Consider the following 27,967-nt stretch of genomic DNA (forward strand, 5'->3'; position numbering starts at 1 on the left):
CCGTGATGTCATAAGTTGCCATTTTGTTGACAAGCAGAAGTAACAGGTAAATATTTGGCTTCTCGTTCATATTCAGCAAGAACAGACGTACAACCCTAAACTCCACCTACGCGTATGGTAGGAAAGAGTGTGGCTGTGAACAATATGTCGATGGTACCACGTTAGCGGTATAAATAATACCAAAATTAATTAATTAAAATAAATGTCATTTTAAAAAACACGACTTAAGATTTTTTAATCCAATTTTGACACTTGTATCCTTGATGTTGAAAATGTATCGTCTTGTTTACATCCAGTTAAGATTCAAGCTAGCTGTCCTGCGCATGCATTTTTTTTTTTTTTTTTAGCTGTCTAGGTTTTCTGTCTAGGACAGAGGTCAATAGGTTATTTTCCGATAGGAAACTTGTTGCTGTCAAATAAAGCTATTCTTATTCAGCAGCAAGGGATCTCTTAGGAATGTTCCACAAAATCTCACAGGACAGCACATGCTATGCCATTTTGTTTACAAGTTGTGGAGCAGGCTGTTTTATGTCCATTCAACCTATTCTTCTTGCTACTTTTTAAAACTTTCATCCCAGGACCCAACCAGTGCCTGACGACTGGTATATCAAACACCATGGTATGTGTTGTCCTGTCTGTGGAAAAGTGCATATAAAAGATCCATTGCTGATAACTGAAAAAAATGCAGAGAGTTTTTTCTGAAGACTGAGTACAAATTACCAAATAATTGACATCCAATAGCTGGTGATTAATTAAGCAATGTGCTCTAGTGGTATCCTTAAAGAAAACAAACTTTTTATTATGAGGGAGACCAGTTTCGATGGGTATATGCATTCAGTTAAAAGAAATATCAGTATTTAAAAACACAGGTGTTCAGGGTTTCTGCCAGAGTGTACAGAGGGTAAAATTATGTACCCCCAAATCACAGAAATTAATGGATATATTTTTATAATTTATAAGATAAATGGTAGTAAGAGAACTGCTGTTTAAACGGTTATCAAAGTACATGAAATGCAGTGTCCAATTTTAAAACATTTCAAACCAATAACCACCTATAGTAAGGGCACTTATGATCTATTTAATTTTATTATGTACTCTGAGATTATTATTTTCTGTTGGAGAGCCTGGTTGTTAGCAAAGTTGACCGCTGCTGTAAATATTGTTAACTATATGTACATGTATGTCACCTGTTTCAGTGAGTGAAACATTTAGTTGTACAGTTTACTGACAGAACTTTCCAAAAAAAAAACTGTTCAGTGTTTTATCAAACATGTACATGTACATTTGTTATAATAATTTATAAAAATTATTTTAAGTATGTTTGAGGCAAATTAGAAAATAATGTATTGACAACCAATGTTACAGATAACTTTTTTTGGAACATATTTTGATGTCGTGCAATTGCCTTTTAAGTTGAGCAAGAGAATGATTATAATTGTAAAATTGTTTGGTTAAGAACTTGTTTTTTTTTATACAAGTTGCATTCACAGTTTTAATAAATATATTCCCAGAAAGATAATTATGTAAAAACATACAGTGAAACCCCGCAAAACCGGACAGCCATCGGACCAAGGAAAAAGTCCGGTTTTGAGGGGTATCCGGTTTACAGAGGTTTCAGTATTGAGGTAAACTGTTTGGTTGTTTGTTGATTGGTGTTCTCTACTGACATAGTAACTAATAAAACTGCCAAAAAAAACCCAGGTATACTTTCAAACTTTCAAAAAAAAATTAAGTTTATCATCAAGCGATAATTCAACATGGCGGCATTTCGCTGGACTTTCCGACATGTTCAAAGTAAATACTAAAATGAAACACTGTTGACAAATTTTCAACCAAACCAAGCCAAACAATTTTACTCTTGGTTACTCTTTATTTTGTTAAATAAACTTTGCAAAGATGAAAAAACAAAACAACAACAAAAAAATGGTTCCAACAATTGGAAAAATTAATTAAATTCCTAGTTGCTTTGCCGTTCATTGGAATAATCGTGAGACGTACATGTAGGCTATGAAAAGGAGCTCAATCAAATTCGTAAGTTAATCTAACTTTGAACCAATCGAGCTCAGAATAAAGGGAGTACATGATGTTTCCTCCAGTTATTTAAACATCAAAGCTGTTAATTAATCGCTTAATTGGTAATTGTCAACTGCACAACATTGACACTTGAGCAAGAAGAAGAAGAAGGAAATGTTTTATTTAATGACGCACTCAACACATTTTATTTACAATTATATGGCGTCAGACATATAGTTAAAAACCACACAGATATTGAGAGAGGAAACCTGCTGTTGCCACTACATGGGCTACTCTTTTCGATTAGCAGCAAGGGATCTTTTATATGCACCATCCCATAGACAGGATAGCACATACCACAGCCTTTGATGTACCAGTCGTGGTGCACTGGCTGGAGCGAGAAATAGCGCAATGGGCCCACTGACAGGGATCGATCCCAAACCGACCGCGCATCAAGCGAGGGCTGTACCACTGGGCTACGGCTCGCCCTGACACTGGACCATGTGCACATGTAATTAGCTCTGCATATGCAGTCACATTATCGGCTGAGTGGGTATTCAAAGTATAAGTAATGCAGTAATGACTGATGTCGGTGTGACCGTCCGGTTTTCTGAGGTAAAATTTGCATTAAAGGAACACAATGGGGCCAGATAATTTCATCCGGTGCAGTTTAAAGGGGTTTCCGGTTTAGAGGGGTTAATTTTAGTGTTAAAAGATACGCAAATCACGGGACCGTGTAAAACGTCCGGTTTTGAAAGAATTCCGGTTTACTGAGGGTCCGGTTTTGAGGGGTTACACTGTATAAGGATCACATAGTTTTGGCAAGTATCTGTGAAAAACAGTACAGCTTGTTACAAATAAAAAAATATTTTTTAAAACTGTGGAGTTCTTTCAAATTATAATCTTTCAAAAACAAAAACAGTATCAAGAATTACTGTATGCCATTCTATCAGTGGGTTAAGTTAATTTCTTTGCTTGTTTCAACCTTATTTTGTGAAAATCACCACGAATGTGACAGATGTTTGTTTTTTCCATGCATAAGTAAACGATGTCACAACTCAAATTGTTGTACACAATTGAAGCAATCATCGGAACTGGTCCCTGTCAAAACGGCACACATCCATAATTTTGTTATGAGAAACTACATGTACAATTTTGAGCATTTTTATATAATTTGTATGGCATTATGTAAATATATGATATTCATTTTCAACTATTAGTATTACGTATATCAAACATTTGGCAGTTGTGTTACTTGCAGTAGATGAGAGAAGAAAACTCTATACTGCCAAATGACTTCTCTTAATTATTCAGTACCATGGGCGGAACATTTATAACCCAGTGGTAAAGTGTTCGCTTGATGCGCGGTCGGTTTGGGATCGATCCCCGTCGGTGAGCGTATTGAGCTATTTCCCATTCCAGCCAGTGCATCATGACTGGTATATCAAAGGCCATGCTATGTGCTATCCTGTCTGTGGGGATGGTACATATAAAAGATCCCTTGCTGCAGTAGGAAAAATGTAGCAGGTTTTCTCTGATGACTACATGTCAGAATGACTAAATCTTTGCCATCCAATAGCCGATGATTAATAAATCAATGTGCTCCAGTGGTGTTGTTAAACAAAAACTCTTTTTTATTGAGTACCAGCAAGAGATCTATTTTAAATGCACTTTTTCACAGATACAATGTAAAACACAACATATGTATACCACAGCTTTTGATATATGGAAGTTAAAATCTCAGAGCACTGGTTGGAACAGGAAAAAGCATAATGGGTCTTTCCATGGGTCTGTGTATACTGTACGTGATTGCTACGTGTACTTAAAAGGAGAATATGCAATTTTCAAATTGGTAAAGGGAAGGGAAGGGAACTATTTTAATGTGCCCATATCCTGAAGGTTCAGGCATGCCCACCCCGGACTTAGCCTCTGACATCGCCAGCGACCAATTCTGGGGCTTCCAATGTTATTGTTGCCAGTGCATTTATTATTTTTCTTATATATATTTAATTATATACAGGTAGGCTACTTATAATGTAGGTAAAGAGATGCATTTTGTTTTTGAGTATATTTTATTTTATAATTTTAATAAACTATTGTTTATTGTTTCTACATGACAAGCAGACAAGTGAAGTATGTTTTTCAATCCTATAATAATATATTAAAATCTTGTAGGCCATTATGATGTCGGAGTCTTCAGATGAGCAGCCTGAAATTGTCACACTAGAGGAAGCTCAGCTGGCTGAGAAGGAAGCATCCGAGTTATCAGGTACCTATAGTGGAGGGTATTAAATTGTAACCAAGACAAATATTACTGAATTATTTACTACATACTTGCATGTTTAGTTTTTACAGTGACTGTGGACTTTCTGTGTTTGAGATTGTAGCAGAACATCATGTCAAAAGAGTAATTAGTATAAGAACCGAATGAATATACACACTACAATCTTTGCAACCAGTCTGATGATTCCTTGCTGCTAATAGAAAAATGTAGCGGGTTTCCTCTCTAAGACTAAATGTCCAAATTATCAAATGTTTGACATCCAGTAGTCGATGGTTAATAGCAGGATTGAAAATTATCAGTTGCCCGGTCGCCCGTGATGACCTTTATTGGCTAAGGGTGACTAAGAATTTTACAAAGGCGACCATCGATTTTAAATTATGGTACTACCAGTTAAAAATGAAATGCACTGGAACTGAATTGAATGACCAGTGTGACAAAAGACACAGCGTATCAGGTGGCTTAAACAACAAATCTGACCGGTGATAATATTATAGAACATGTTCTATATTTTGACAGCGCCTGACTGACCAGACTGTCTCAGCTTCTATGATTTCGGCTTGGGGCTGTAAACAAATATAGCTCAAAACGTATTGCAGACACTTGAATTGTTTTGTTTTTTTAAAGTCGTCGGCTTATTGTAATGGACTGGATACGCCATAATTATCTAGTAGACCTACTTTTTGACATTATTAAATGTTATGGTACAAATTGATCTTATTTAATTAGCTTTACTAGTATTTTATTCTGGGACAAAATCAAAATTTATCTTGTAGTTTTAACTCACTCTAGCAATAAAATTTTCCATTACTACAGGGATTATTCCAAAAGTCAATTATTTGGTATGTAAATATAAAAGTCACATAAAAACATATTAATTTATTAAATTATAAACTCGTACCATCTGAAAAAACTTTTTTTCAGTGTAAATAAGTTTTTTTTATATATAAAACTGCATACTTCTGATACAGGTTTTAAGGCAATTGATGGAACATCCAAGGTAATCTGAATGACGAAACCATAATACGAGATCAGGGCCATATCTTTGCACAATGCAGAGTTGAATGGGTATTTGGCGAAATAGTGGATGATTCCATCAATCTTTATTTAGTGCCTTATCTATAGGAGGACTCCCGAGGAAATCCTTTACTGGCGAGTTCATCCCTCTTGCATTGCCATAAAGAGGACTGCCACTCCCAGACTAATTTACTAAAACACGCCCAGTTCTACCTTTTAAGTCTTTAAATCTCTTTGTACTGCAATATCGATTACTTCAGAAACAATGCAAGTGAAGCTGCATAAATTGGCTGTTCTAGCATTTTTCTTTACACCTGTATTAAAAATTACATTTAATCTGTATTATTTAATGGTAATGTCTAAAGAAACATTTTTATTTATAATGGATTTCTGTTTTTCAAAAATGTTATTTGAGTTGGTATGGGTTTAAAACTTAATAATATGTTTTTTAATATGAATTTTAACTTTATTCATTATGAAGTTACATGCCAATTCATCGTTTTCCTTTTGATGCAAACAGACTGTATACATTGTTATTATTATACATGGTTATTATTCAACAAAGAAAATCCTAGTTTTGATTTTCGCTGTGCAGCTAAATTGGAGATCTAGTTGAATTTGAGCAGGGCCAGTCAGATTTTTCTTCAACTGGCCGTGCTGGCTATAGATATATAGATATATATATATATATATGAAGAGTTTAGGTGCAAAATGTGATATATCAATTTTTTTCATTTTCAGCGGGCCTACGATTAGCATGGCTTTAACTAACAACAAGAAAGAAAATGGTTTATATCGCGTTTTGCACCTGAACTCTTCATATATATATATATATATATATATATATATATATACATATACATATACATATACACATACACATACACATACACATACACATACACATACACATACACATACACATACACATACACATATATATATATATATATATATATTATTATTGTTGTTGTGATGTGAAATTATTTTGAAACAGAAGGCTTACGGTCAATCAGTATTTACTATGTATTTGTCAATCCCAGGACCTCCCAGTCTTAAACCTAGTGGTATTTCTGCTGTTAGGGCAAGATAAGATGTAGCTCAGTGGTAGAGTGCTTGCCTCAGGTGTGATAGGATCAGCTAGGATAGGATCTTAGGATCAGCTGCCCTCTATGGACTCAGGTTTGTCTGTGTCCCAACCTGTGCCCAAATGTCCTGTCTCTGGGAAAGTGCATTACAAAAAAAATCTCTCGCTTTGTTATCATTAGGAGTAGCCTATGTTGTGACAGTGGGTTTCCTATCTCTCTTTTTCTTGACCATGTGTTGAAAGAACCATATGTCGAACAACAGGTGTCGTTAAACAAGAATTCCTGTTTTTCCCACTGTTCTTGTGAGTGAGGTTGGTTATTGTTTAACAGGTTTTTGTCTGTTTCAGGTTCATTAGCAGCTATCTCCACCCCAGTAGCTTCTCCAGCAGTTGGTAGTGTGCCAGCTCCGTCACCTCTTCCAACCTTCATGACGAAAACACCAGAAACAGCAACTGCCGCCCAGATGGCAGTCACTCAGGTTAGAATAACACATTTTGACACCCACATAAAGACACTGTTGTGCCTTTTCTGAATTTAAATATCCTTTATTAATGCAAAAGACTAACAGAACTACAACCTTAATAAAGTTGTATTTATAAATATTACTTACATCTCATCATAATTACTATAACACCCTTACTATTTATTTTCCGTGCATTTTTAATTTTTTCTCATTGTCTAAAATTAATCATGTTAACTTTTTTTTTTTTTTAGCAGCAAACACCTATTACAAGTCCAACAGTTGCACAAATGTAAGTAAATTTATTGTTCAGGATAATCTAAATAATAGACAAAGATAAGAAATAAATGAAGTTATTGGGGAGGGAGGAAAAAAGATGGAGAGCGAGAGAGAAACAGGCAGGCACACAGAATTTTTTTTTACAGAAGAGTTAAAGAGAAGGAAGACTAATACAGAAACTAGTGTGCGAAGCCTGTTTATGGGAATGTGCATAATAATAATAATAATAATAAACAGTAGCTGCTATATAATGTTAGACACCTAATAGACAACACTGATTAAACAATACTCGTCGGTGTGCCCATTGGGCTATTTCTCATTCCAGCCAGTGTACTACGACTGGTACATCAGAGGCTGTGGTATGTGGTATCCTATCTATGGGATGATGCATATAAAAGATCCCTTGCTGTTAATTGAAAAGAGTAGCCCATGAAGTAGTGAGAGTGGGTTTCCTCCCTCAATATTTGTGTGGTCCTTAACCATATTTATGTTCGATGCCATATAACTGTAAATAAAAATGTGTTGAGTGTGTCATTAAATAAGCAATTTCCTTCCTGATTAAACAATGTGCCGGAATGTTATTGAACATTCTTTTCGTTATTTTGTTGTTCTCAGGTCTTCTAGAACTCCTGTATCATCCAGTGTAACCCCAAGTAGAGGTTCAGGGGGAGTTGTCTCCCTTGAACAAATCACTACCAGTGCTCCAGGTTAGTATACATGTATGTACCTTTTTTGGATATAGGCACGTTAATAAAGTTAAAAGAAAGTACATGTATTTGAGAACAAATTGGTTGCAAATATTCATTTCATCTCAACTTATTTTCATGCTTATATCCAATTAAGGTTCAAGCATGCTGTCCTGGGCACAAACCTCAGCTATCTAGGCTGTCTGCCCAGGACCGTGGTTTAGTTGTTAGTGGTTAGTGAGAGAGAAGAGGGTATAGTGGTCTAACACCTAACCATTGAGTCATTAATACTCTGGGTGGGAGCCAGTACTGGGCTGTGAACACAGTACCTACCAGCCTTATGTCCGACGGTTAAACCACGACACCACAGAGGCCGGTTGTTGCAAATAGCTACAGGTCTCGGTGGTGGTGGTGTTAAGCCACCAGACTTCTGTCTCAGCTAAAAACTTTACACTATCTGTATCAGTACACTTATAATTTTCTTATTTCATGTTCGTTGTCAGTTGGAAACCCTGATCTCTTAGATTTGACTGGTTTTCTTAACTGTGCTCAAGGATGTGATAAGTGAAGGGCTTGACATTATTTAATAAGCTTTAGTGCACTGAGTTGATCCAGATATTTCATGTTTTAAACAATAAACTTCAATTTGTACCATGTATTTTCTTTATTTTGTTTATAAACATTTAATTTTGTTTTATTTCCATAGTTATATCTAAGTTATGAATTAAGCTTACATGGTCTGCTGACATATTTGAAATGATTGATTTATAAGAAATTTTAACTCTGTGAGTATTAAATAATGTTTTGCACCTCAGGTCCTATACAAACTCCATATGAAGCAAGTTCGTCCATACCAATCACCCAGGAGCAGATAACTCCTCCACCAGAGTCACCGGCTGCAAAATCCGGACTTTTTAGCTGGATCTCTGGAAACAGTTTTATGAATAAAGTTGTGGAAAAAACAAAGGTTTGTACAAAATACATGTCAAGTTTTATAATTTAACTTTTAACTTCTTTTTGTTTTTAAAATGAATGGTTTTAAGATAAAGACATTTCTTTTGATACTTCTTTGCAGCACGACTGGTAAATCAAAGGCTGTGGTATGTGCTATCCTGTCTGTGGGATGGTGCATATGAAAGATCCCTTTCTACTAATGGAAAAAAAAGTAGTAGACTTCTTCTCTAAGACCTATATGTAAAAATTACCAAATGTTTGACATCCAATAGCTGATGATTAATAAATCGTGCTCTAGTGGTGTCGTTAAACAAAACAAACTAACTTTTTCTTTTAATTAATTATCTTAAAGGTTATTTGATAAAAGTGTCATCTGTTTATTTAAACACGTCTTTGTTTAAGAAGCAGGGCCCATAATTTTGAAGCTATCTTAATTAGTGCTACGAAATCGTAAAAATCTTTGTAAGCTTTGACGTCACTGTTGTGTATGCTGTAGTGACGTGGTAGCTACAATAGTTTTACGATTTCATAGTGCTAAGATAGCTTCGAAAATCCCTAGCCTGCCCTTTAACAAATGCAGGACTTAGTAATCATTGGCTAGTTTATATATATATATATTTAATTTTTGCATAAATTAAAGGTTTTGTTTGAATATATCTGTGATTACATTTTGTTTATTTGCATTGTCTATATTTCAGAGTTCTGTAGAGTCTGTTATTACCACATTAGACCCTGGGATGAAGGAAATTATTCGTAAGTATTATGATTAAAGGGTATGTTCCTCAAGGCTTTGGAGCATTGCTGACAGTTTGTTAATAAACATGAAGGAATATTACCAACAGCCTCTCCGTATCAGCAGGGTCGGGATGTAGCCCAGTGGTTAAGTGTTCGCTTGATGCACGGTCGGTCTGGGATCGATTCCCGTCAATGAGCCCATTGGGCTATTTCTCGCTTCAGCCAGTGCACCACGACTGGTATATTAAAGGCCGTGGTATGTGTTACCCTGTCTGTGGGATGGTGCATATAAAAGATCCCTTCTAATCGAAAAGAGTAGCCCATGAAGTGACAACAACAGGTTTTCTCTCTCAATATCTGTGTGGTCCTTAATCATATGTCCGACGCCATATAACCACAAATAAAATGTGTTTAGTGCATTGTTAAATCAAACATTTCCTTCCTTCCTTCCTTCCCATCCAGTATCAGTAATACAAAATAGTCAAAAAGAGTTTACTTTTGCTCTTTCTCAGTGGTTGTTAAATGTTTTATAATCCCAATGTCATGGAGACATTAATTTTATTTTTCATTTTCACCGACTTTTATGACAAAAAAAACTACAAAAAAACATGACTTTCGCACACTGATATAATAATTGAAAATAAATGAAGGTCAAATTTGAATAAGAAATTAATATGTTAATTTTTAGAGCCCCAGAGTGCAACTGACCACACTACCGAGCACGGCTAAGCTTGGTATCTCTCTTCACATATGCTGTGTTTACACTGAAAACAGTCATAACAATTGGTGTCATGTTGCATTTGGTGTGAATGCTAATTATGAAATGCGTTTTCATGTCCATTCAAACTATTCTCACCTGAATCGATATAAAGGGAAAGTCTGTATGAAAAATATCCTTTGTTGGTAGGAGTATCTTGTCAGGGTTCCTTTATATTGGTTGTGGATTTCCTGGAAAGGTATGGAAAGCAAATGTAATTTTCCATGTCTGGCATTTTTAGCTTGGTCTTGAAAAGTTATGGAAAATGAATATTGGTTGATAATGAATTTTTTTTTTTTGGAAAATGAATATTGGTTGATGTTATTACGTTATACTGATGCTTGCAGAAAAATCATTCATACTAATAAAAAGGTCACAGAAAATGCCACTTAAAAGTCATGGAAAGTCGTGGAGTTTTGGTTCACAATAAAGTCTGTAAACCCTGCCTGAGTAGCAGGAATGAGTTACCTCCCTTATTCTATTTGCCAAAAGTCCAAATCACCATGTGTTATAAACACCAATTTACAGTGGTTTAATATATGCTGAGGTTTTATTAAACAAACAATCCCTTCTTTTTTTTCCTTGTATGGCAGGCTCTGGCGGAGATATTGAAATCGTTGTCACCTCCACCAAGGAGTCGAAGCTGGGTGCTGTCCGAGAGGCCTTCCAGCAGGTGTTCGGTCGAGCCACGGTCTCGGGCAAAGTAAGTACATTTCAGTAATGTTTACCGGCCTCAGTGGCGTCGTGGTTAGGCCATCGGTCTACAGGCTGGTAGGTACTGGGTTTGGATCCCAGTCGAGGCATGGGGTTTTTAATCCAGATACCGACTCCAAACCCTGAGAGTGCTCCGCAAGGCTCAGTGGGTAGGTGTAAACCACTTGTACCGACCAGTGATCCATAACTGGTTCAACAAAGGCCATGGTTTGTGCTATCCTGCCTGTGGGAAGTGCAAATAAAAGATCCCTTGTTGCTAATCGGAAAGAGTAGCTCATGAAGTGGCGACAGTGGGTTTCCTCTCAAAATCTGTGTGGTCCTTAACCATATGTCTGATGCCATATAACCGTAAATAAAATGTGTTGAGTGCCTCATGTGTCAATTTTTTTCTTTTCTTAATTTCCCCTGGCATGACGTGTATTTTTGCCGGGCTTTTCTTGCTATGAAGTAAAACCGCATTTGGAGCCAAAATGCCATTGTGTATGAACTAGGACATGCATTCTGATTTCAGTTTAAATATGCCCCTTATTTTGGTATCAAATATACCCACCTTTTCTGTGCATCAATTCTGGAATTTTAGTCTGACCAGAAACTGACTTTTGTTTTTTGCCTAATCACAAAACAAGATTTATAACACAAAATAATTACAGTGAAACCCCTTTAAACCAAATAAAAAGTCTGGTTTTGGAAGATATCTGGTTTAGAGAGGTTCTGTTCTGTACTGATATATAATAATAGACCATGAGGGAATTAAAATTACTGAGATACCGGTTTTGAGGGGTTTCACTGAAGTATATATTTTGTCTTCTGATGTACATCTTTGTCTTCTGGGAGAGTCAGTCATATATTGAGCACTAAACATAAAACATTTGTTTCCTTTCCTTTACTTTTTAGGAAAGTCAGGCAACGACAGCTGCGCAGCCAGTGGGTTTTACAGCCGGATTAAAGGGTGCCGAGGAGAGAATCCAGAACTTGCGACAGTCAGGACAGGTAGAAGCCGACACGCCAGTGGTGTCCATAGAGGGATTCATTGTCGAGATGCTGACAGACAGGTGAGCAATAGCTGTAGCTGTTGTCCCTGTTGATGGGCCCATTGGACTATTTCCCATTCCAACCAGTGAGGGGTGGAATGTAGCCCAGTGGTAAAGGGCCTGCCTGATATGTTGTCTAGAATAGATCCCTGTCAGTGGGCCCATTGGACTATTTCCCATTCTAGCCAGTGAGGATGTAGCCCAGTGGTAACGTACTCGCCTAATTTGTGGTTTGTCTAGGATAGATGTTAGTGGAACCATTGGACTTTTTCCTGTTCCAGTCAGTGATGGGTGGGATGTAGTCCAGTGGTAGAGTGCTCGCCTGATGCGAGGTCAGTCTAGGATTTATCCCAGTCAGTGGGCCCATTGGGCTTTTTATTGTTCCATCCAGTACATAATGACGGGTACATCAAAGGCTGTGGTATGTAATATCCTGTCTGTGGGATGGTGCTTATAAAAGATTCCTTGCTGCTAATAGAAAAATGTAGCGGGTTTGCTCTCTAAGACTAAATGTCCAAATTATCAAATGTTTGACATCCAGTAGTCGATGGTTAATAGCAGGATTGAAAATTAGCAGTTGCCCGATCGCCCGTGGTGACCTTTATTGGCTATGGGTGACTAAGAATTTTTCAAAGGTAGTCCGTTGGGCGACCATCGATTTTAGGGTCTGGCAAGTATGGTACCAATTGAACTCCAGATCTGGCAGCAGAAGACATAGAACATGCTGTATTATTATATTTAAACAGTGCCAGACTCAGCTTCTGTGGCTTTCAGCCGGGTCTTTCTAGATATAGAGTTCAAAACGTATTGAAGGCACTGCGTGTATTTTTAAAATCTGGAAGTCGTAAGCTTATTGGAATGGACTGTATACACCATAATTATCTAGTAGAGCTACTATTTGACAATTGTTATTCAATGTTATGGTAAAAAGGAATCATATTTAATGAGCTTACATTATTCTGGGACAAAATCAAAATCAATATTGTAGTTTTAAATCACACTAATGTGATTCCATGCACACATATAAAAATAATGATGAAATTTTCCATTACTACAGGGCTTATTTCAAAGGTCAGTTAATTGATTGTTGTCAAAATATTACTGTAATAAACAATAAGTAAGTTTTTTATGCTTTGTAATATAATAACTACACTATAAGTACATGGTATATTTTGGTAAAAAATGTGGGGGTTTTTCGCAGATTTATTTTTTCTTTCCATATTTATTTTATTAGTAGCCTACTACTGTAGCAATTACAGTATCCAAATTAAATGCACATGTGTGCGTGCTTCGTTTATGGGAAAACAACCACTCCTGAGGAAATCCTTTACTGGAGATTTTACCATTGCTTGCATTTCCACAAAGTGTATTTCATTCATCTTGTATCACCACATAGAGGACTGCCACTCCAGACTAGTTTATATATTACAGCATGCGCAGTTCTACCTTTATCCTCTTTATATTGCATTATTGTTTTACTTCATAGACAATGCAAGTCAAGTTGCATACCTAGGCGATTTTAGCATTTTGTCTTCACCCCTGTATTAAAAATGAGATTTAATCTGTATTATTTAATGGTAATTTGTAAAGAAACATTTGTATTTATACTGGATTTTTTTCTTCATCTTTTTAAATGTCGAGTTCATATGGGTTTAAAACTTAAGCACATGTTTTTATATGAATTTAAAATTTATTCATTATGAAGTTACATGCCAATTCATCAGTTAGTTGAATTTGAGAAGTGCCAGTAAGATTTTTATTCAACTAGCCCTGCTGGTGACCATGGTTATCATGTTAATTTTCAGATCATTGTGGTCAAATAGTTTTGTTAAACAAAACAATGTTTAATTTAAATTTATCCAGCTAGAGCTCCACAACTGGTGTAACATAGGCCTTGGTATGTACTATCCTGTCTGTGGTCTGGCGCATATAAAAGATATCTTGCTGCAAATTGAAAAGAGTAGCCCATGATGTGGCAACAGTGGGTTTCCTCTTGAATAATCTCTGCAGTCCTTAACCATATGTCTGATGTCCTATAACCTTAATTAAAATTTGTGAGTGTGTCATTACATAAAACATTGCATACTTTCTTTTTTCTCTAGCTGTTTTAGTGAGGTGGGAATTGGTCTGTGGAGATATTCATGGATAAATCAGTGATAACTCAAGGCTTTTGTCAAATGCGATGTTTAAAAATTAAAATTAATTATAAAATGTTATGTTACAAAAAACAATTAACATTAAAAATTTAAATAAAAATCTATAGTTGCAGCCAATGATCTTGAGTGATAGTATGGAAACACTGGAGATAATTAAGTGCAAAATATAACCCTGAGATAAGTGCAAAATATAAGACCGAGATAAGTGCAAAATATAAGACCGAGATAAATGCAAAATATAACACTGAGATAAGTGCAGAATATAACCTTGAGATAAGTGCAAAATATAACCCTGAGATAAGTGCAAAATATAAGACCGAGATAAATGCAAAATATAACACTGAGATAAGTGCAGAATATAACCTTGAGAAAAGTGCAGAATATAACCTTGAGATAAGTGCAAAATATAACCCTGAGATAAGTGCAAAATATAAGACCGAGATAAATGCAAAATATAACACTGAGATAAGTGCAGAATATAACCTTGAGATAAGTGCAGAATATAACCTGAGATAAGTGCAAAATATAACCCTGAGATAAGTGCAAAATATAACCCTGAGATAAATGCAAATTTAAAGTAAATTAAAAATTAAATTTATATATATTAAAAAAAAACCCCATTGAACATGCATTGAGATAAACTTCCACATATGTATGTCAGTTTAATGGCACTGCAGCACATTTTACACTACCAGTATCTGTACAACTATTTAATGTCTAGCATACATGTATACTAGTAGTTGTTTCAACACATGGGGGAGAAAAAAAAGAGGAAAACCAATTCTGATGCACAGCCTACTCTTACAAAAAAGAATCAAGTGATGCTTAATATGCACTTTCCTATAGACGGGACAGTATATACCACAGTCTTTTTTGTGGAAATAAAGTCTTAGATTGGTTGCAATTTTAAACAGCTTGTGTTGGTAATGGATTTCTTCTGTAACACAGAATCATGTGTAAAAGTATTTCACATTCGTTTAGAGGTGGGATTTAGCTCAGTCAGTTGAGTGCTTGCTTCAGGTGCTTGCGTCACCGGATCAAACCACTTTGGTGGATCCATTCAACTGATTGTTTTTTTTCTTGTTCCATCCAGTGCACCACAACTGGTCAAAGGCCATGGTATGTGCTTTCCTGTCTGTGGGAAATTCCATATAAAAGATCCCTTTCTGCATTAGGAAAAATGTAGCAGGTTTCCTCTTATGACTACATGTCAGAATTAACAAATGTTTGACATCCAATAGCCGATGATTAATTAATCAGTGTGCTCTAGTGGTGTCATTATTAAACAAAACAAACTTTAACTTTCGCATTCGTTTAACCACCTAATGTCCTCTGACGAAACATTCCTTTCCTTTTCAGTTTTTGTGCTTATTAATTAAATCTCAGCACACTGGACAGCTTGCACACAGAGCACCGGTTATCCCATGAAATATTCATACTGTCATCACGCTACTGCTCTCTGTTAACATACTGTACGGTACATGCAGAATGAAATCATGATAATTAAGTTGAAATTACTGCAGGACTTAATCAGACAAAGGGGACCCATTATTTGCTCATCATTTATGCATGGTCTCACTGGCCATGACTCTTTCCACTGACCATTAGCAATATGATCAGAAAACACAGTGGAAATTAACACTTAGTGGCTCTTACATAATTAAGTGAGTATTGTGGAAATTACTCTTTCAGTTTAGACCCAATGGTAAAGCGTTCGCTTGCTGCACGGTCGGTTTGGGATTGATCCCCGTCAGTGGGCCCATTGGGCTATTTCTTGTTCCAGCCAGTGCACCACGACCGGTACGTCAAAGGAACCAATGGGATTCCTGTATTTGTCGGCATTGGCAGATCCAGAGGGGTGTCGCAGGGGTCCCATTTACGGTGCCCACGACTGGTATATCAAAGGCCGTGGTGTGTATTACCCTATTTATGGGATGGTGCATGTAAAAGATCCCTTGCTGCTAATCGAAAATAGTAGCCCATGAAGTGGCAACAGCGAGTTTCCTCCCTCAATATCTGTGTGGTCCTTAACCATATGTCCGACACCATATAACCGTAAATAAAATATGTTGAGTGCGTCATTAAATAAACCATTTCCTTTCTTCCTTTCAATGTAGCGAAAGATCCTTGAGACTACATGGTAAATTAAAGGGACTATCGTGTGTTTTCAGACCTACATGTAGCAAGACTTCCATTTGTTCTCCCCAACAAAATAAACACAAACCAGACTTTTTTTCTGTTTATTAAAACATTATCTAGCATTATTCATTTAAATATATTTGGAATGATCTTCAACAGAATTATTTCAAATTGCATTTGTCTGTTGGAGGGATCAAATAATAATAAATTTGTATGTACACAATTATTTTACACAAAACTCAATATTGATATTGTACAAAATATTACAAAAGTTAAAAGTTTGTCTTGTCTAACCACACTGCTGGAGCACATTGATTTATTAATCATCGGCTATTGAATGTCAAACATTTGGTAATTTTGACATATACATGTAGTCTTAGAGAGGAAACCAGCTAAATGTTTTAATTAGTAGCAAGGGATCCTTTATGTGCACCATCCCACAGACAGGATAGCATATATACCATGGCCTTTGATATACCAGTCGTGGTGTACTAGCTTGAAAGAGAAATAGCCCAACGGGCCCACCAAATGGGATTGATCCCAGACTGACCATGCATCAAGCGAATGCTTTACCACTGGGCTACGTTCCATCCTACAAAACATTATGATGTCCAGAAATGGAATGGCTATAGAAATATTCATATTCTGTTTGCGAAAAACCTTTTAAAATGGCATCAAATTCAGGATAGTCCCACATAAGGCTGGTAGGTACTGGGTTCACCTCCTGGTGTTGGCTCCCAGCCTCCCACCCAGAGCAAGTTCAATAAGTCAGTGGGTAGGTGTAAGGCCATTACACTGACTTCTCTCACACATGTATGCCACTAATCCTCTGTCCTGGACAGACAGCCCAGTCAGCTCAGGTATGTGCTTAGGACAGCATGCGTGAACCTTAATTATAATTGGGGTGGGATTTACATGTGGCTCAGTTGATTGAGTGTCGCTTGAGGTACTTGTGACGCAGGATCGAACCACCATGGTGTATATTCAACTCATTCCAACCATTGACCCACAACTGGTAAAAGACTGTGGTATGTGCTTTCCTGTCTGTGGGAAAGTGGATATAAAAGATCCCTCAGATGACTACAAGTCAGAACTACTAAATTTTTGACATCCAATAGCCGATGATTAATAAATCAATGTGCTCTAGTAGTGTCGTTAAACAAAAACTAATTTTAATGTTTATTTGTAAAATGTGTGCTTAATTGTAAGCTTGGAAATAAAAAGGCAAGAAATTCAAGAATAGTCCCTTTAAAATGTAGTTATTTCATGTCAAACATGATTATTGCACACCAGATAGTGACAGAGGAAACCTCCTGCAAAATGGGCCACTCCTAGAAGCATGGGATTATTTATAGCATTTTATATAATTATGCACTTATGACAGGGCAACACATATCATGACCTTTGATATACCAGTAATGGGGCACAACCTGTAGGCTACTGGTAGTTGAAATTCTGCTAACAGTGTTTATGTTAGTAACACATACATTATATATCACTGATATTTTGCATTTCCACCCCATGGTTTTGAAGTATGTTTGTGTTAGTAAATAAATAATGTTCCACTGTCCTGGTAATAAGTGTTAGTTTTTAGTAGATTGTTAGTGTCACAAGGGAATATTATATGTTATAATATATTTATGTACATAATAGACAGCGAGTGTAGTATCGGTGGTACGTAATTAATTAAATTCAGTGTTGCTGCCAACAAGGAAATGCTTTAATCGTAACACTCGTCCCACTTTAGTTGATTATTACCATCCAACCAATGTTTATGTTTACCTGTATTTAGAATGCATCTTATCTAATATCAGCGTAGCTCAGTGGTACAGCGCTCGCTCGATGCGCAGTCGATGTGGGATCGATCCCTATCTGTGGGCCCATTGGGCTATTTCTCGTTCCAGACAGTGCACCACGACTGGTATATCAAAGGCCGTGGTATGTACTACCCTGTCTGTGGCATGGTGCATATAAAAGATCCCTTGCTGCTAATCGAAAAGAGTAGCCCATGAAGTGGCGCCAGCCAGTTTCCTCTCTCTATATCTGTATAGGCCTTAGCCATATGTCTGATGCCATATCACCGTAAATAAAATGTGTTGAGTGCATCGTTAAATAAAACATTTCCTTTCTTCCTCATCTAATATCAAGGCTCGAAATTTCATTTTGTAGAATGGAAAGTAATCTCTCCTGACATTTTAATTTAGAAGTAAATGCTGGAAATTGAGAAGGAGTTGGGGGCTGGACATACCCCAATGGTAAAGCACCTGCCTGTTGCATGATAGTTCTAGTATCAATCCCTGTCGGTGGCCCCATTAGACTATTTCTCATTCTAGCCAGTGTTGCACAACTGGTGCTACAAAGGATGTGCTACGTACATATGTACTATCCTGTCTGAAATGGTACAATAAAACAATAAAAGATACCTTGTTGCTTAAAAAACAAGTGGCAGCAGGTTTCTCTCTCTCTCTCTCTCTCTCTCTCTCTCTCTCTCTCTCTCTCTCTCTCTCTCTCTCTCTCTCTCTCTCTCCCTCCCCTCCCCTCCCCTCCCCTCCCCTCCCCTCTGTCTCTCTCTCTCTCTCCCTCCCTCCCTCTCTGTCTCTCTCTCCCTCTCTCTCTCTCTCCCTCCCTCCCCTCCCCTCCCTCCCCTCCCTCCCTCCCTCCCTCCCTCCCTCCCTCTCTCTCTCTCTCTCTCTCTCTCCCCCTCCCTCCCTCCCACCCTCCCTCCCTCTGTCTCTCTCTCCCTCCCTCTCTCTCTCTCTCTCTCTCTCCCTCCCTCCTCCCTCCCTCCCTCCCTCCCTCTCTCTCTCTGTCTCTCTGTCTCTCTCTCTTGTTATCTGTATTGTCCTTAATCATATGTCTAAGGTCATATAATTACAATCTTTCCGCGTTTATACAATTTACTCTTTTCTGATTGGACGACGTCAAAGAAAAACTGAATGTTATTCTTCAAAAAACCTCAGAAAATTATGTCATTATGCTAGCTGGAACATCATTAGGTAAATCAGATCATGGAAGACTTTAGAAGCCGATTTATGTGTATTTTAACTAAATATGGTGTGTCCAGGCACTTGTGCATAAATGTTAGAAGAGGGTGGGGGATAAACTGTGGCTAGCAAAGAAGTTAAGACATGCTTCACCGGAAAATTTATTGAAAAAACAACAACATTTGCTTGATCAAGGGGAGGGTTCAACTGCCAAAACCCACCCTCTGCACACACTTCTATGATTGTAATTATATAAGAACTGTTTGTCATTTTAAAATAAATTTATCAATATACAACTCACAAACTGCATAAAATTGTGTAGCATAGTGGATTTGGAACTAAAACTCCTCAGAAAATGACGTCATTAGGTAAAGCAGATAATGGGAGATAATGGGAAGAACGTTTGAAACTGATTTATGAATTATGTCTACTTTTAACTAAATAAATTGTACTGTTTGTAATTATAAGAATTGTTCATCATTTTGTTGGGAATTTATTGATGTATAACAGTCACAAATTTAGTATAAAATCGCTTCGTTACATTGATAAATTCACACAAAAATACGAATAATTCTTATATAACCATTCAGCGATCTCTGCGTCTGACAATCTGACAATTTAATCTGGAAGCAAACACTAGAAACTAAGAAGCAGTACTTCACCACTTGTATTGATAGAAATTTACTCTTATTTTGTTTAAAACTAATCAGTCTTTTTCTTTCTTTTATCCAATTTAAAATTGGTCATCTTAATTTTGATGTAGTTGGCATTAATCTGAATAGTTGTACAGTGTTTTAAGATGGAAAGTAAATGCTGCTCGCATATTTATGTATTTTGTTCTCGTTCCAACCAGTGCACCACAACTGATCAACGGCCATGGTATGTGCTTTCCTGTCTGTGGGAAAGCGCATATAAAATATCTCTTCTGATTATGGAAAAATGTAGCGGGTTTCCTCTGATGACTACGAGCCAGAATTACCAAATGTCTGACATCCAATAGCTGACGATTAATTAATCAATTGATGTGCTCCAGTGATGACGTTAAACAAAACAAACTCATTAATTCTCATTTATTTATTTTGAAGTTGCAATTGCCTCTTGTTCCCTGTCAATTTCAAGTCATGAATGTATCAGACATTGTCCTCTTCTGTGTAGCCACCTGTCTTAATAACCATGTTTTGTTGTTGCTTTAGGTGTCTGCATATATCATTCAGGTATGCTTTACTGTGGCTGCATATCATAATACATGTTTCACACTACTTTGTGAAGTACATGTGGACTTTGACTGTGTGTCTTATAAATGTATCACATGAATTATTTATAATAATTGGTCATTTACCATTCTTATGGACCCAGCAAACTGTTATTAACCAATACCAGCAGACACACAACTGACAAAAAACTAAATTACGGTCCTCTGATGCAATGTCACCATGATTAGAAACTGGGGTTGGTGAATTTATGCTGATGTTTTGTGTTGTGCATTTAAATATTGATTCAAAATATTTTACAGAGACAACTCTTTCTGTTTTCCTTGTGTCCTGGATACTGACCAGGGTTTCTGCCAGAGGGTAAAATGGGTATGGCACCATACCCAAATTATAATTTGTTAACATTTTGACAAAATTAATGACTCTTATCATTATTGTATGATTTTCTTAAGCCTAACCCTAAATGTAACCCATTTTCTTTGTGGAGGAGGCCTACCATAGCCCCTGTTCACTGTGGTTGCATTCAATTCCATAGCACCATACCCAAAAATTTCTTTCTGGCAGAAACACTGCTGACAACTAACTGAAACTTCTATCTCATCATTAACTGTTTCTATGATTCAGTATAATTAATACAAATCTGCATCGCCTTACTGTTTATGTAAATGTGTATGCATGTGTTTGCAGGTGGTATGAAATGAGCTGTATAGTCCTACAGGATCCTGGCCACAGGATAGAACTGCAGACCTTCTCCCAGCCGACACCCATACCGACAGAATACATTCTCATGGCACAAGACAAGACTCCCTCCACCTATCCTCTCAGGTCAGTCACACTGCCAGACCATACTGTGGATCAGCTGTATCCTTTCTTTACCCAGCCATTCATCCATTCATCAATCTGCCAAACCAATACGTTAATCATCCATCCATGCAACTCATTCATTCATTCATTCATCCATTCATCTATCCACCTGCCCACACATACATACTTCACCCATAATACTTGCCCACCCATCAATCCTGTTTGTCTGTCAGTTTGTCCATCCACCTATCCATTCATACATCACTTGTGGTGTAACAATACATCAAACTATCCATATGTTGTGATAGTCAGTGCCTCGATAGCAATGCATCGATAGTCAATTCAACTATTGATAACTATCGCAATTGTTTGCTCAACTATCGATAGTTTTGATATTATGCACAATGAAACAACAACTATGTGTGGTCTTTATATTATGAATTTATTAAATATGATTTCACTACCTAGTGACATTACAAATAAAACACAGGCATACATACAAACATAAACATACGTACACACACACTCACACACTTACAGAGAGAAACACACACACACACACACACATACATACATACATAATAGTTTTGCGAAATAGCTATTTATATTCCTGTTATCAAGCGATTTAAGAATCCACAATAGTATTGCAATACTATTGCAATAGTACTATCACTATTGCAATACTATCACAATAGTATTTTAACCATCACAATACTATTGCAATAGTAGAACTGACCGCAATAGTCACCTCTATACATCACCCAGCAACCTACACCTAACTCGCCCATAACACATTTCATTTCATTTCATTTCAACTTATTTTCGTGCTTATATCCAATTAAGGTTCAAGCACGCTGTCCTGGGCACACACCTCAGCTATCTGGGCTGTCTGTCCAGGACAGTGGGTTAGTTGTTAGTTGGTTAGTCGTTAGTGAGAGAGCAAAGGGTGTAGTGGTTTTACACCTACCCATTGAGCCCTTAAGAACTCTCTCTAGGTTGGAGCCGGTACCGGGCTGCGAAACCTGTACCTACCAGCCTGTAGTCCGATGGCTTAAGCACTGCGCCACCGAGGCCGGTTCCCATAACACAATCAATCTCTATCTGTCAGTTTCTCCATCCATCCATCCACCTACCCACACACAAATGTCAAAACCCACTCACCCATCTCTTCCACGATCTGTCCATTCATTCATCCATGTGTCCTTTCATGCATTCTACTAGCTTCCTGTTCACACATCCACCAGAATGTTTTTTACCTTACTATTCATCATGCTTCCTTCTGTCATGGTGTTATCCTATGATTACTCACCATGTTTCCTCTTGTTTCAGATGGTCTGGTCTGTTATGATGTTATCCTATGATTCCTTACTGTGATTCCTCACCCTGTTTCCTCTTGTTTCAGATGGTCTGGTCTGTGATGATGTTATCCTATGATTCCTCACCGTGTTTCCTCTTGTTTCAGATGGTGTTGTCTGTGATGATGTTATCCTATGATTCCTCACCGTGTTTCCTCTTGTTTCAGATGGTCTGGTCTGTGATGATGTTATCCTATGATTCCTCACCCTGTTTCCTCTTGTTTCAGATGGTGTTGTCTGTGATGATGTTATCCTATGATTCCTCACCGTGTTTCCTCTTGTTTCAGATGGTGTTGTCTGTGATGATGTTATCCTATGATTCCTCACCGTGTTTCCTCTTGTTTCAGATGGTGTTGTCTGTGATGATGTTATCCTATGATTCCTCACCGTGTTTCCTCTTGTTTCAGATGATCTGGTCTGTGATGATGTTATCCTATGATTCCTCACTGTGATTCCTCACCATGTTTCCTCTTTTTTTCAGATGGTCTGGTCTGGCTGCGACCATAGGGCAGGTGATAGAGGAGGCCCAGCCACACATCGGCCACACGGACTGGCATAGCGTTATGGTTGGGGTGAATCGACGTGAGTCCCTCATGCTGGCTGCCCGCGTCCTCGCCTACATGTACCAACAGAGACTACCCACGTCATTCATCTCCTGATGTCTGCCTGCCAGTGTAGCCCGGTTCATCAGAGTGACTGTGTATTAACCTCGACGTGTGTCGTCGATCTTTGCCCATCTAATAGTGCTGGCGAAACATCTCACGTCTGGTTTCTGCTTATTACTGGCTGGCTGAAAAAACCCCACATCTGTTTTTGTTTACCAGCTGGATAAACATCTGTTGTTTGTCCTTGCCAGTTGGGTAAACATTTTGTTTAACCTTACTGTCTATGTAAACATCTCCATCTTGTTTCTCCTTACTGGCTAGTTGAAAAACATCCATCTGGTTTTGTTTTACCAGCTGGGTAAACATCTCAGTTGTTTGACCTTGCCAATTGGGTAAACATTCTGTTTAACCTTACTGTCTATGTAAACATCTCCATCTTGTTTCTCCTTACTGGCTAGTTGAAAAACATCCATCTGGTTTTGTTTTACCAGCTGGGTAAACATCTCAGTTGTTTGACCTTGCCAGTTTGGTAAATGTTTTGTTTGAGTAAACATTCTGTTTATCCTTACCATCTAGGTAAACATCTATGTCTTGTTTCGCCATACTGGTTGGCTGATAAAAACATCTGTCTTGTTTTACCAGCTGGGTAAACATCTTGGTTGTTTGACCTTGCCAGTTCAGTAAATGTTTTGTTTGAGTAAACATTCTGTTTATCCTTACCATCTAGGTAAACATCTACATCTTTGTTTCTCCTTACTGGCTGGCTGATAAAAACATCTGTCTTGTTTTACCAGCTGGGTAAACATCTCAGTTGTTTGACCTTGCTAATTCGGTAAATATTCTGTTTGAGTAAACATTTTGTTTATCCTTACCATCTAGATAAACATCTTAGTTCGTTTTTCTATTCTGGTTGGGTAAACACTGTATTTCCTTATTGGCTTGGTAAACATTATGTTTAGACTTTCTAATTGGGTAAAATTATCTGTTTCACCTTACCAGCTGCATAAACATTCTGTTTAACCTTACAGTTATACTGATTAGGTAAACATTCTGTTTAACCTTACAGTTATACTGATTAGGTAAACATTCTGTTTCACCTTACCAGCTGCATAAACATTCTGTTTAATCTTACAGTTATACTGATTAGGTAAACATTCTGTTTAACCTTACTGCCTGGATAAACATTCTGTTTTTCCTTACTGGTTGGGTAAACATGCTGTTTAAGCTTACTGGTTGGGTAAACATTTTGTGTTATTTTATAAGCTGATTAGACATCTCATTTGTTTCACTTTGCCAGTTTGGTAAAAATTATGTTTATTCTTTCCATCTGGGTAAATATCTAAGTTAGTTTTCCTTACTAGCTGGGTAAACTTCTCACTTTATTTCTCCTCACTGGCCGAGTAAACATTCTGTTTCTCCTCATTGGCTGAGTAAACATTGTTCTCTTTACTGGCTGAGTAAATGTTGTTTCTCCTCACTGGCTGAGTAAACTTAGTTTTTCCGCATTGGCTGAGTAAACATTGTTTCTCTTTACTGGCTGAGTAAACATTCTGTTTCTTCTTACTGGCTGAGTAAACATTGTTTCTCTTTACTGGCTGAGTAAACATTGTTTCTCTTTACTCGCTGAGTAAACATTCTGTTTCTTCTTACTGGCTGAGTAAACATTGTTTCTCTTTACTGGCTGAGTAAACATTGTGTCTCTTTACTGGCTGAGTAAACATTCTGTTTCTTCTTACTGGCTGAGTAAACATTCTGTTTCTTCTTACTGGCTGAGTACACATTGTTTCTCTTTACTCACTGAGTAAACATTCTGTTTCTTCTTACTGGCTGAGTAAACATTGTTTCTCTTTACTGGCTAAGTAAACATTGTGTCTCTTTACTGGCTGAGTAAACATTGTGTCTCTTTACTGGCTGAGTAAACATTCTGTTTCTTCTTACTGGCTGAGTAAACATTGTTTCTCTTTACTGGCTGAGTAAACATTGTGTCTCTTTACTGGCTGAGTAAACATTCTGTTTCTTCTTACTGTATGGATAAACATTCTATTTCACCTTATTGGCTGGGTAAACATTCTACTTTGCCTTATTGGCTTGGTAAACATTCTGTTTCTTCTTACTGTATGGATAAACATTCTATTTCACCTTATTGGCTTGGTAAACATTCTATTTCACCTTATTGGCTGGGTAATCATTCTACTTCACCTTATTGGCTTGGTAAACATTCTATTTCGCCTTATTGGCTTGGTAAACATTCTATTTCACCTTATTGGCTGGGTAAACATTCTGTTTTGCCACACTAGCTAGACAAATGCTTGAATTGTTTTGCCTTGTCAGCTTAGTCAACATCTCAGTATTTGGTTGGGTAAACATTCTGCTTCAAATTACCAGCTAGGTAAACATGTTTCACCTCACCTGGGTAAACCTGCATTTCTTCTTACCAGCTGAGTAAACATCTGGGTTCTATTTCTCGTTACAGTTGGGTAAACATCATCGGTTGATTATACATGTAGATCCTTCCTGTCTGGGTGAACATGTGAATTACATTTTTATTTACTAGCTGGATAAATATCTCGGTTCTATTTGTTTTTTGACTGACTGGGTTAACCTTCTCTCTTTTTTCTCTGCTTATTTTGTGGATAAACATCTGGGGTTTTCTTTACTGTCTGGCTTCTGAGATTCAGTGGGTTTTGGAAGCATTGTAATTGCCTTCATTTGTGGTTTAAAAAAAACACCTCGAGTTTTAAAAATGGAATTGTGTTAAGATTGCAAGTATTGAAGCTGAAGTTCAATTTTCATAACATTTTATGTGTATATAACATACCTGTACTTTGTCCAAGTTCTCATAAAATGTCCCCACTAATAACTACAGATTAAAATGTGTTTGTTTTAAACAAGTCATTTTATTCCTGTTTGTTACAATGAACATTAAAGGGACAGACCCCTAGTTTTGAAAGGGACAGACCCCTAGTTTTTAAAGGGACAGACCCTAGTTTCAACCTGTGAAAATTAACACTAAGTTCAGTTAATGGCGAAATACCGTCTAAAAATAGACTAAAACTCAACTCCATAACTGTTACTTCTCAGATGCATGTGCATTTTTAAAAATTGATAATCAAAACCATAAAATCTTAAGTAAAGTATGATTTCAGTTATCAAAAATGGCTATAATAGTAAAAAATATGCCTTAGTGTTTAAAAACTAGGGTATATCCCTTTAAGAACATAACCAGCAGATAGTGCATTTCTGTGAAATTTGGTACAGATTTTGATCTGTGCAAATGTGGACAATGATTTCCTTACATATGCTCACAAATAGATGAGTCATTTGATTAAATTGATTATTAATGCATGTTATTATTAACCAGGGTTTTGAGATGCATGTGGAACATATGTATTTTCAAATTTTACATAAATTGTGGTTGCCTCCAGTCTTTGCAAAGGGTTGAAATAAGAATAATTTGCACGACCTTTTTCCCACCCAATTATTATTTTGGTGTTGTTAACAATGATCATGCTAATATAGTTTCAAAAAATAATTTAAAGTCATTTTATATAATTGTTCTCGACCAAAAAAGCCCCAAAACAATTATCCTCTTTACTAATTACATAAAAACTAGCAGGAAAGGTGGTTATTAATATTAATGATACTGACCTACTTAGCATTTTATAAACTAAAAAACCCACCTACACATGTGAATTTTATTTTTGAAGTTGTCATATATTTATTGAGAATTCTATTAATGTTTAATTGTACACTTAACAATATCCGTGTTTGTAATAGATTTCCGTCTTGGGATTAACCACTGAAAAAGGAATTGAGCTTTTATTCACTATAAAACATTGACAACATGACAACTTGCTGAATATGAACATGCAAAATACCAAGTGCACCAAATCACAGGATGTGCCATTAAATACATCAGATACAACTGTATACATAATACATATTCTTGAACCTTTATTGCAGTATTCGGGCGAGACATACAAATGTAGCCCAGTGGTAAATTGCTCACCTGATGCGCGGTCAGTTTAGGATCAATCCCTGTCAGTGAACCCATTGGGCTATTTCTCATTCCAACCAGTGCACCACGACTGGTATATCAAAGGCCATGGTATGTGCTATCCTGTCTTTGGGAAGGCACAGGAGTTATTGGTTTATTATTAATGTGAGAGAAGTCAGTGTATTGACATTTATCTCCCCATTGAGCTGTTTTAAACTCATTGTAGGTGGGAGCTGGTACTAAGATTTGAGCCCAGTACCTATCAGCCTTAAGACCAATGGCTCAATGACTACACCACCTTGGCCAATTTTTTATTTATTTATTTTATTATTATTATTATTTTCCTTTTCTTTTCTTTTTTTGACTGGCATGAAGGTTAGTTCTTAGATTATTGCATAATAGTGCTGTGATTAATGTATCTATGTACATTATGTAAATAGGACTTGTTGGTATTCCTGTAATATATTATTTAGTTCTTGGCTTTAAAATCAGCGCTTGTACAGAAGTACCAACTACATGTATTAACATAATGATTAATTTGCACATTGTATTCAGTATGACAGTCAGTATTAAAGAGACTTTAAAAAAGAAGTAAACTCCAATATTAGTTATATTTCATTTCATTTCAACTTATTTCCGTGCTTATATCCAACTAAGGTTCAAGCACGCTGTCCTGGGCACACACCTCAGCTATCTGGGCT

The 27,967-nt window shown here is 36.9% G+C and overlaps 1 protein-coding gene across 2 annotated transcripts; it reads left to right on the forward strand.

Annotated features, from left to right (window-relative positions):
* On the forward strand, positions 1-27,967 carry LOC121382362 (protein PRRC1-A-like). Of its 2 annotated transcripts, none has more exons than XM_041511952.1 (11): positions 1-46; positions 4,189-4,282; positions 6,747-6,877; positions 7,114-7,151; positions 7,754-7,845; positions 8,640-8,791; positions 9,477-9,531; positions 10,864-10,973; positions 11,879-12,036; positions 21,193-21,330; positions 23,146-27,967. In XM_041511952.1, exons 2-11 carry the CDS (start codon positions 4,195-4,197, stop codon positions 23,321-23,323), a joined length of 1,140 nt encoding a protein of 379 aa, XP_041367886.1. In that variant the 5' UTR covers positions 1-46; positions 4,189-4,194; the 3' UTR covers positions 23,324-27,967. The 2 variants fall into 2 exon arrangements, with proteins under 2 accessions (XP_041367886.1, XP_041367893.1); XM_041511959.1 differs by having other exon boundaries at positions 7,117-7,151.

The sequence above is a fragment of the Gigantopelta aegis genome, chromosome 2 (genome assembly GCF_016097555.1).
Source record: "Gigantopelta aegis isolate Gae_Host chromosome 2, Gae_host_genome, whole genome shotgun sequence".
Classification (NCBI taxonomy): Eukaryota; Metazoa; Mollusca; class Gastropoda; order Neomphalida; family Peltospiridae; genus Gigantopelta; species Gigantopelta aegis.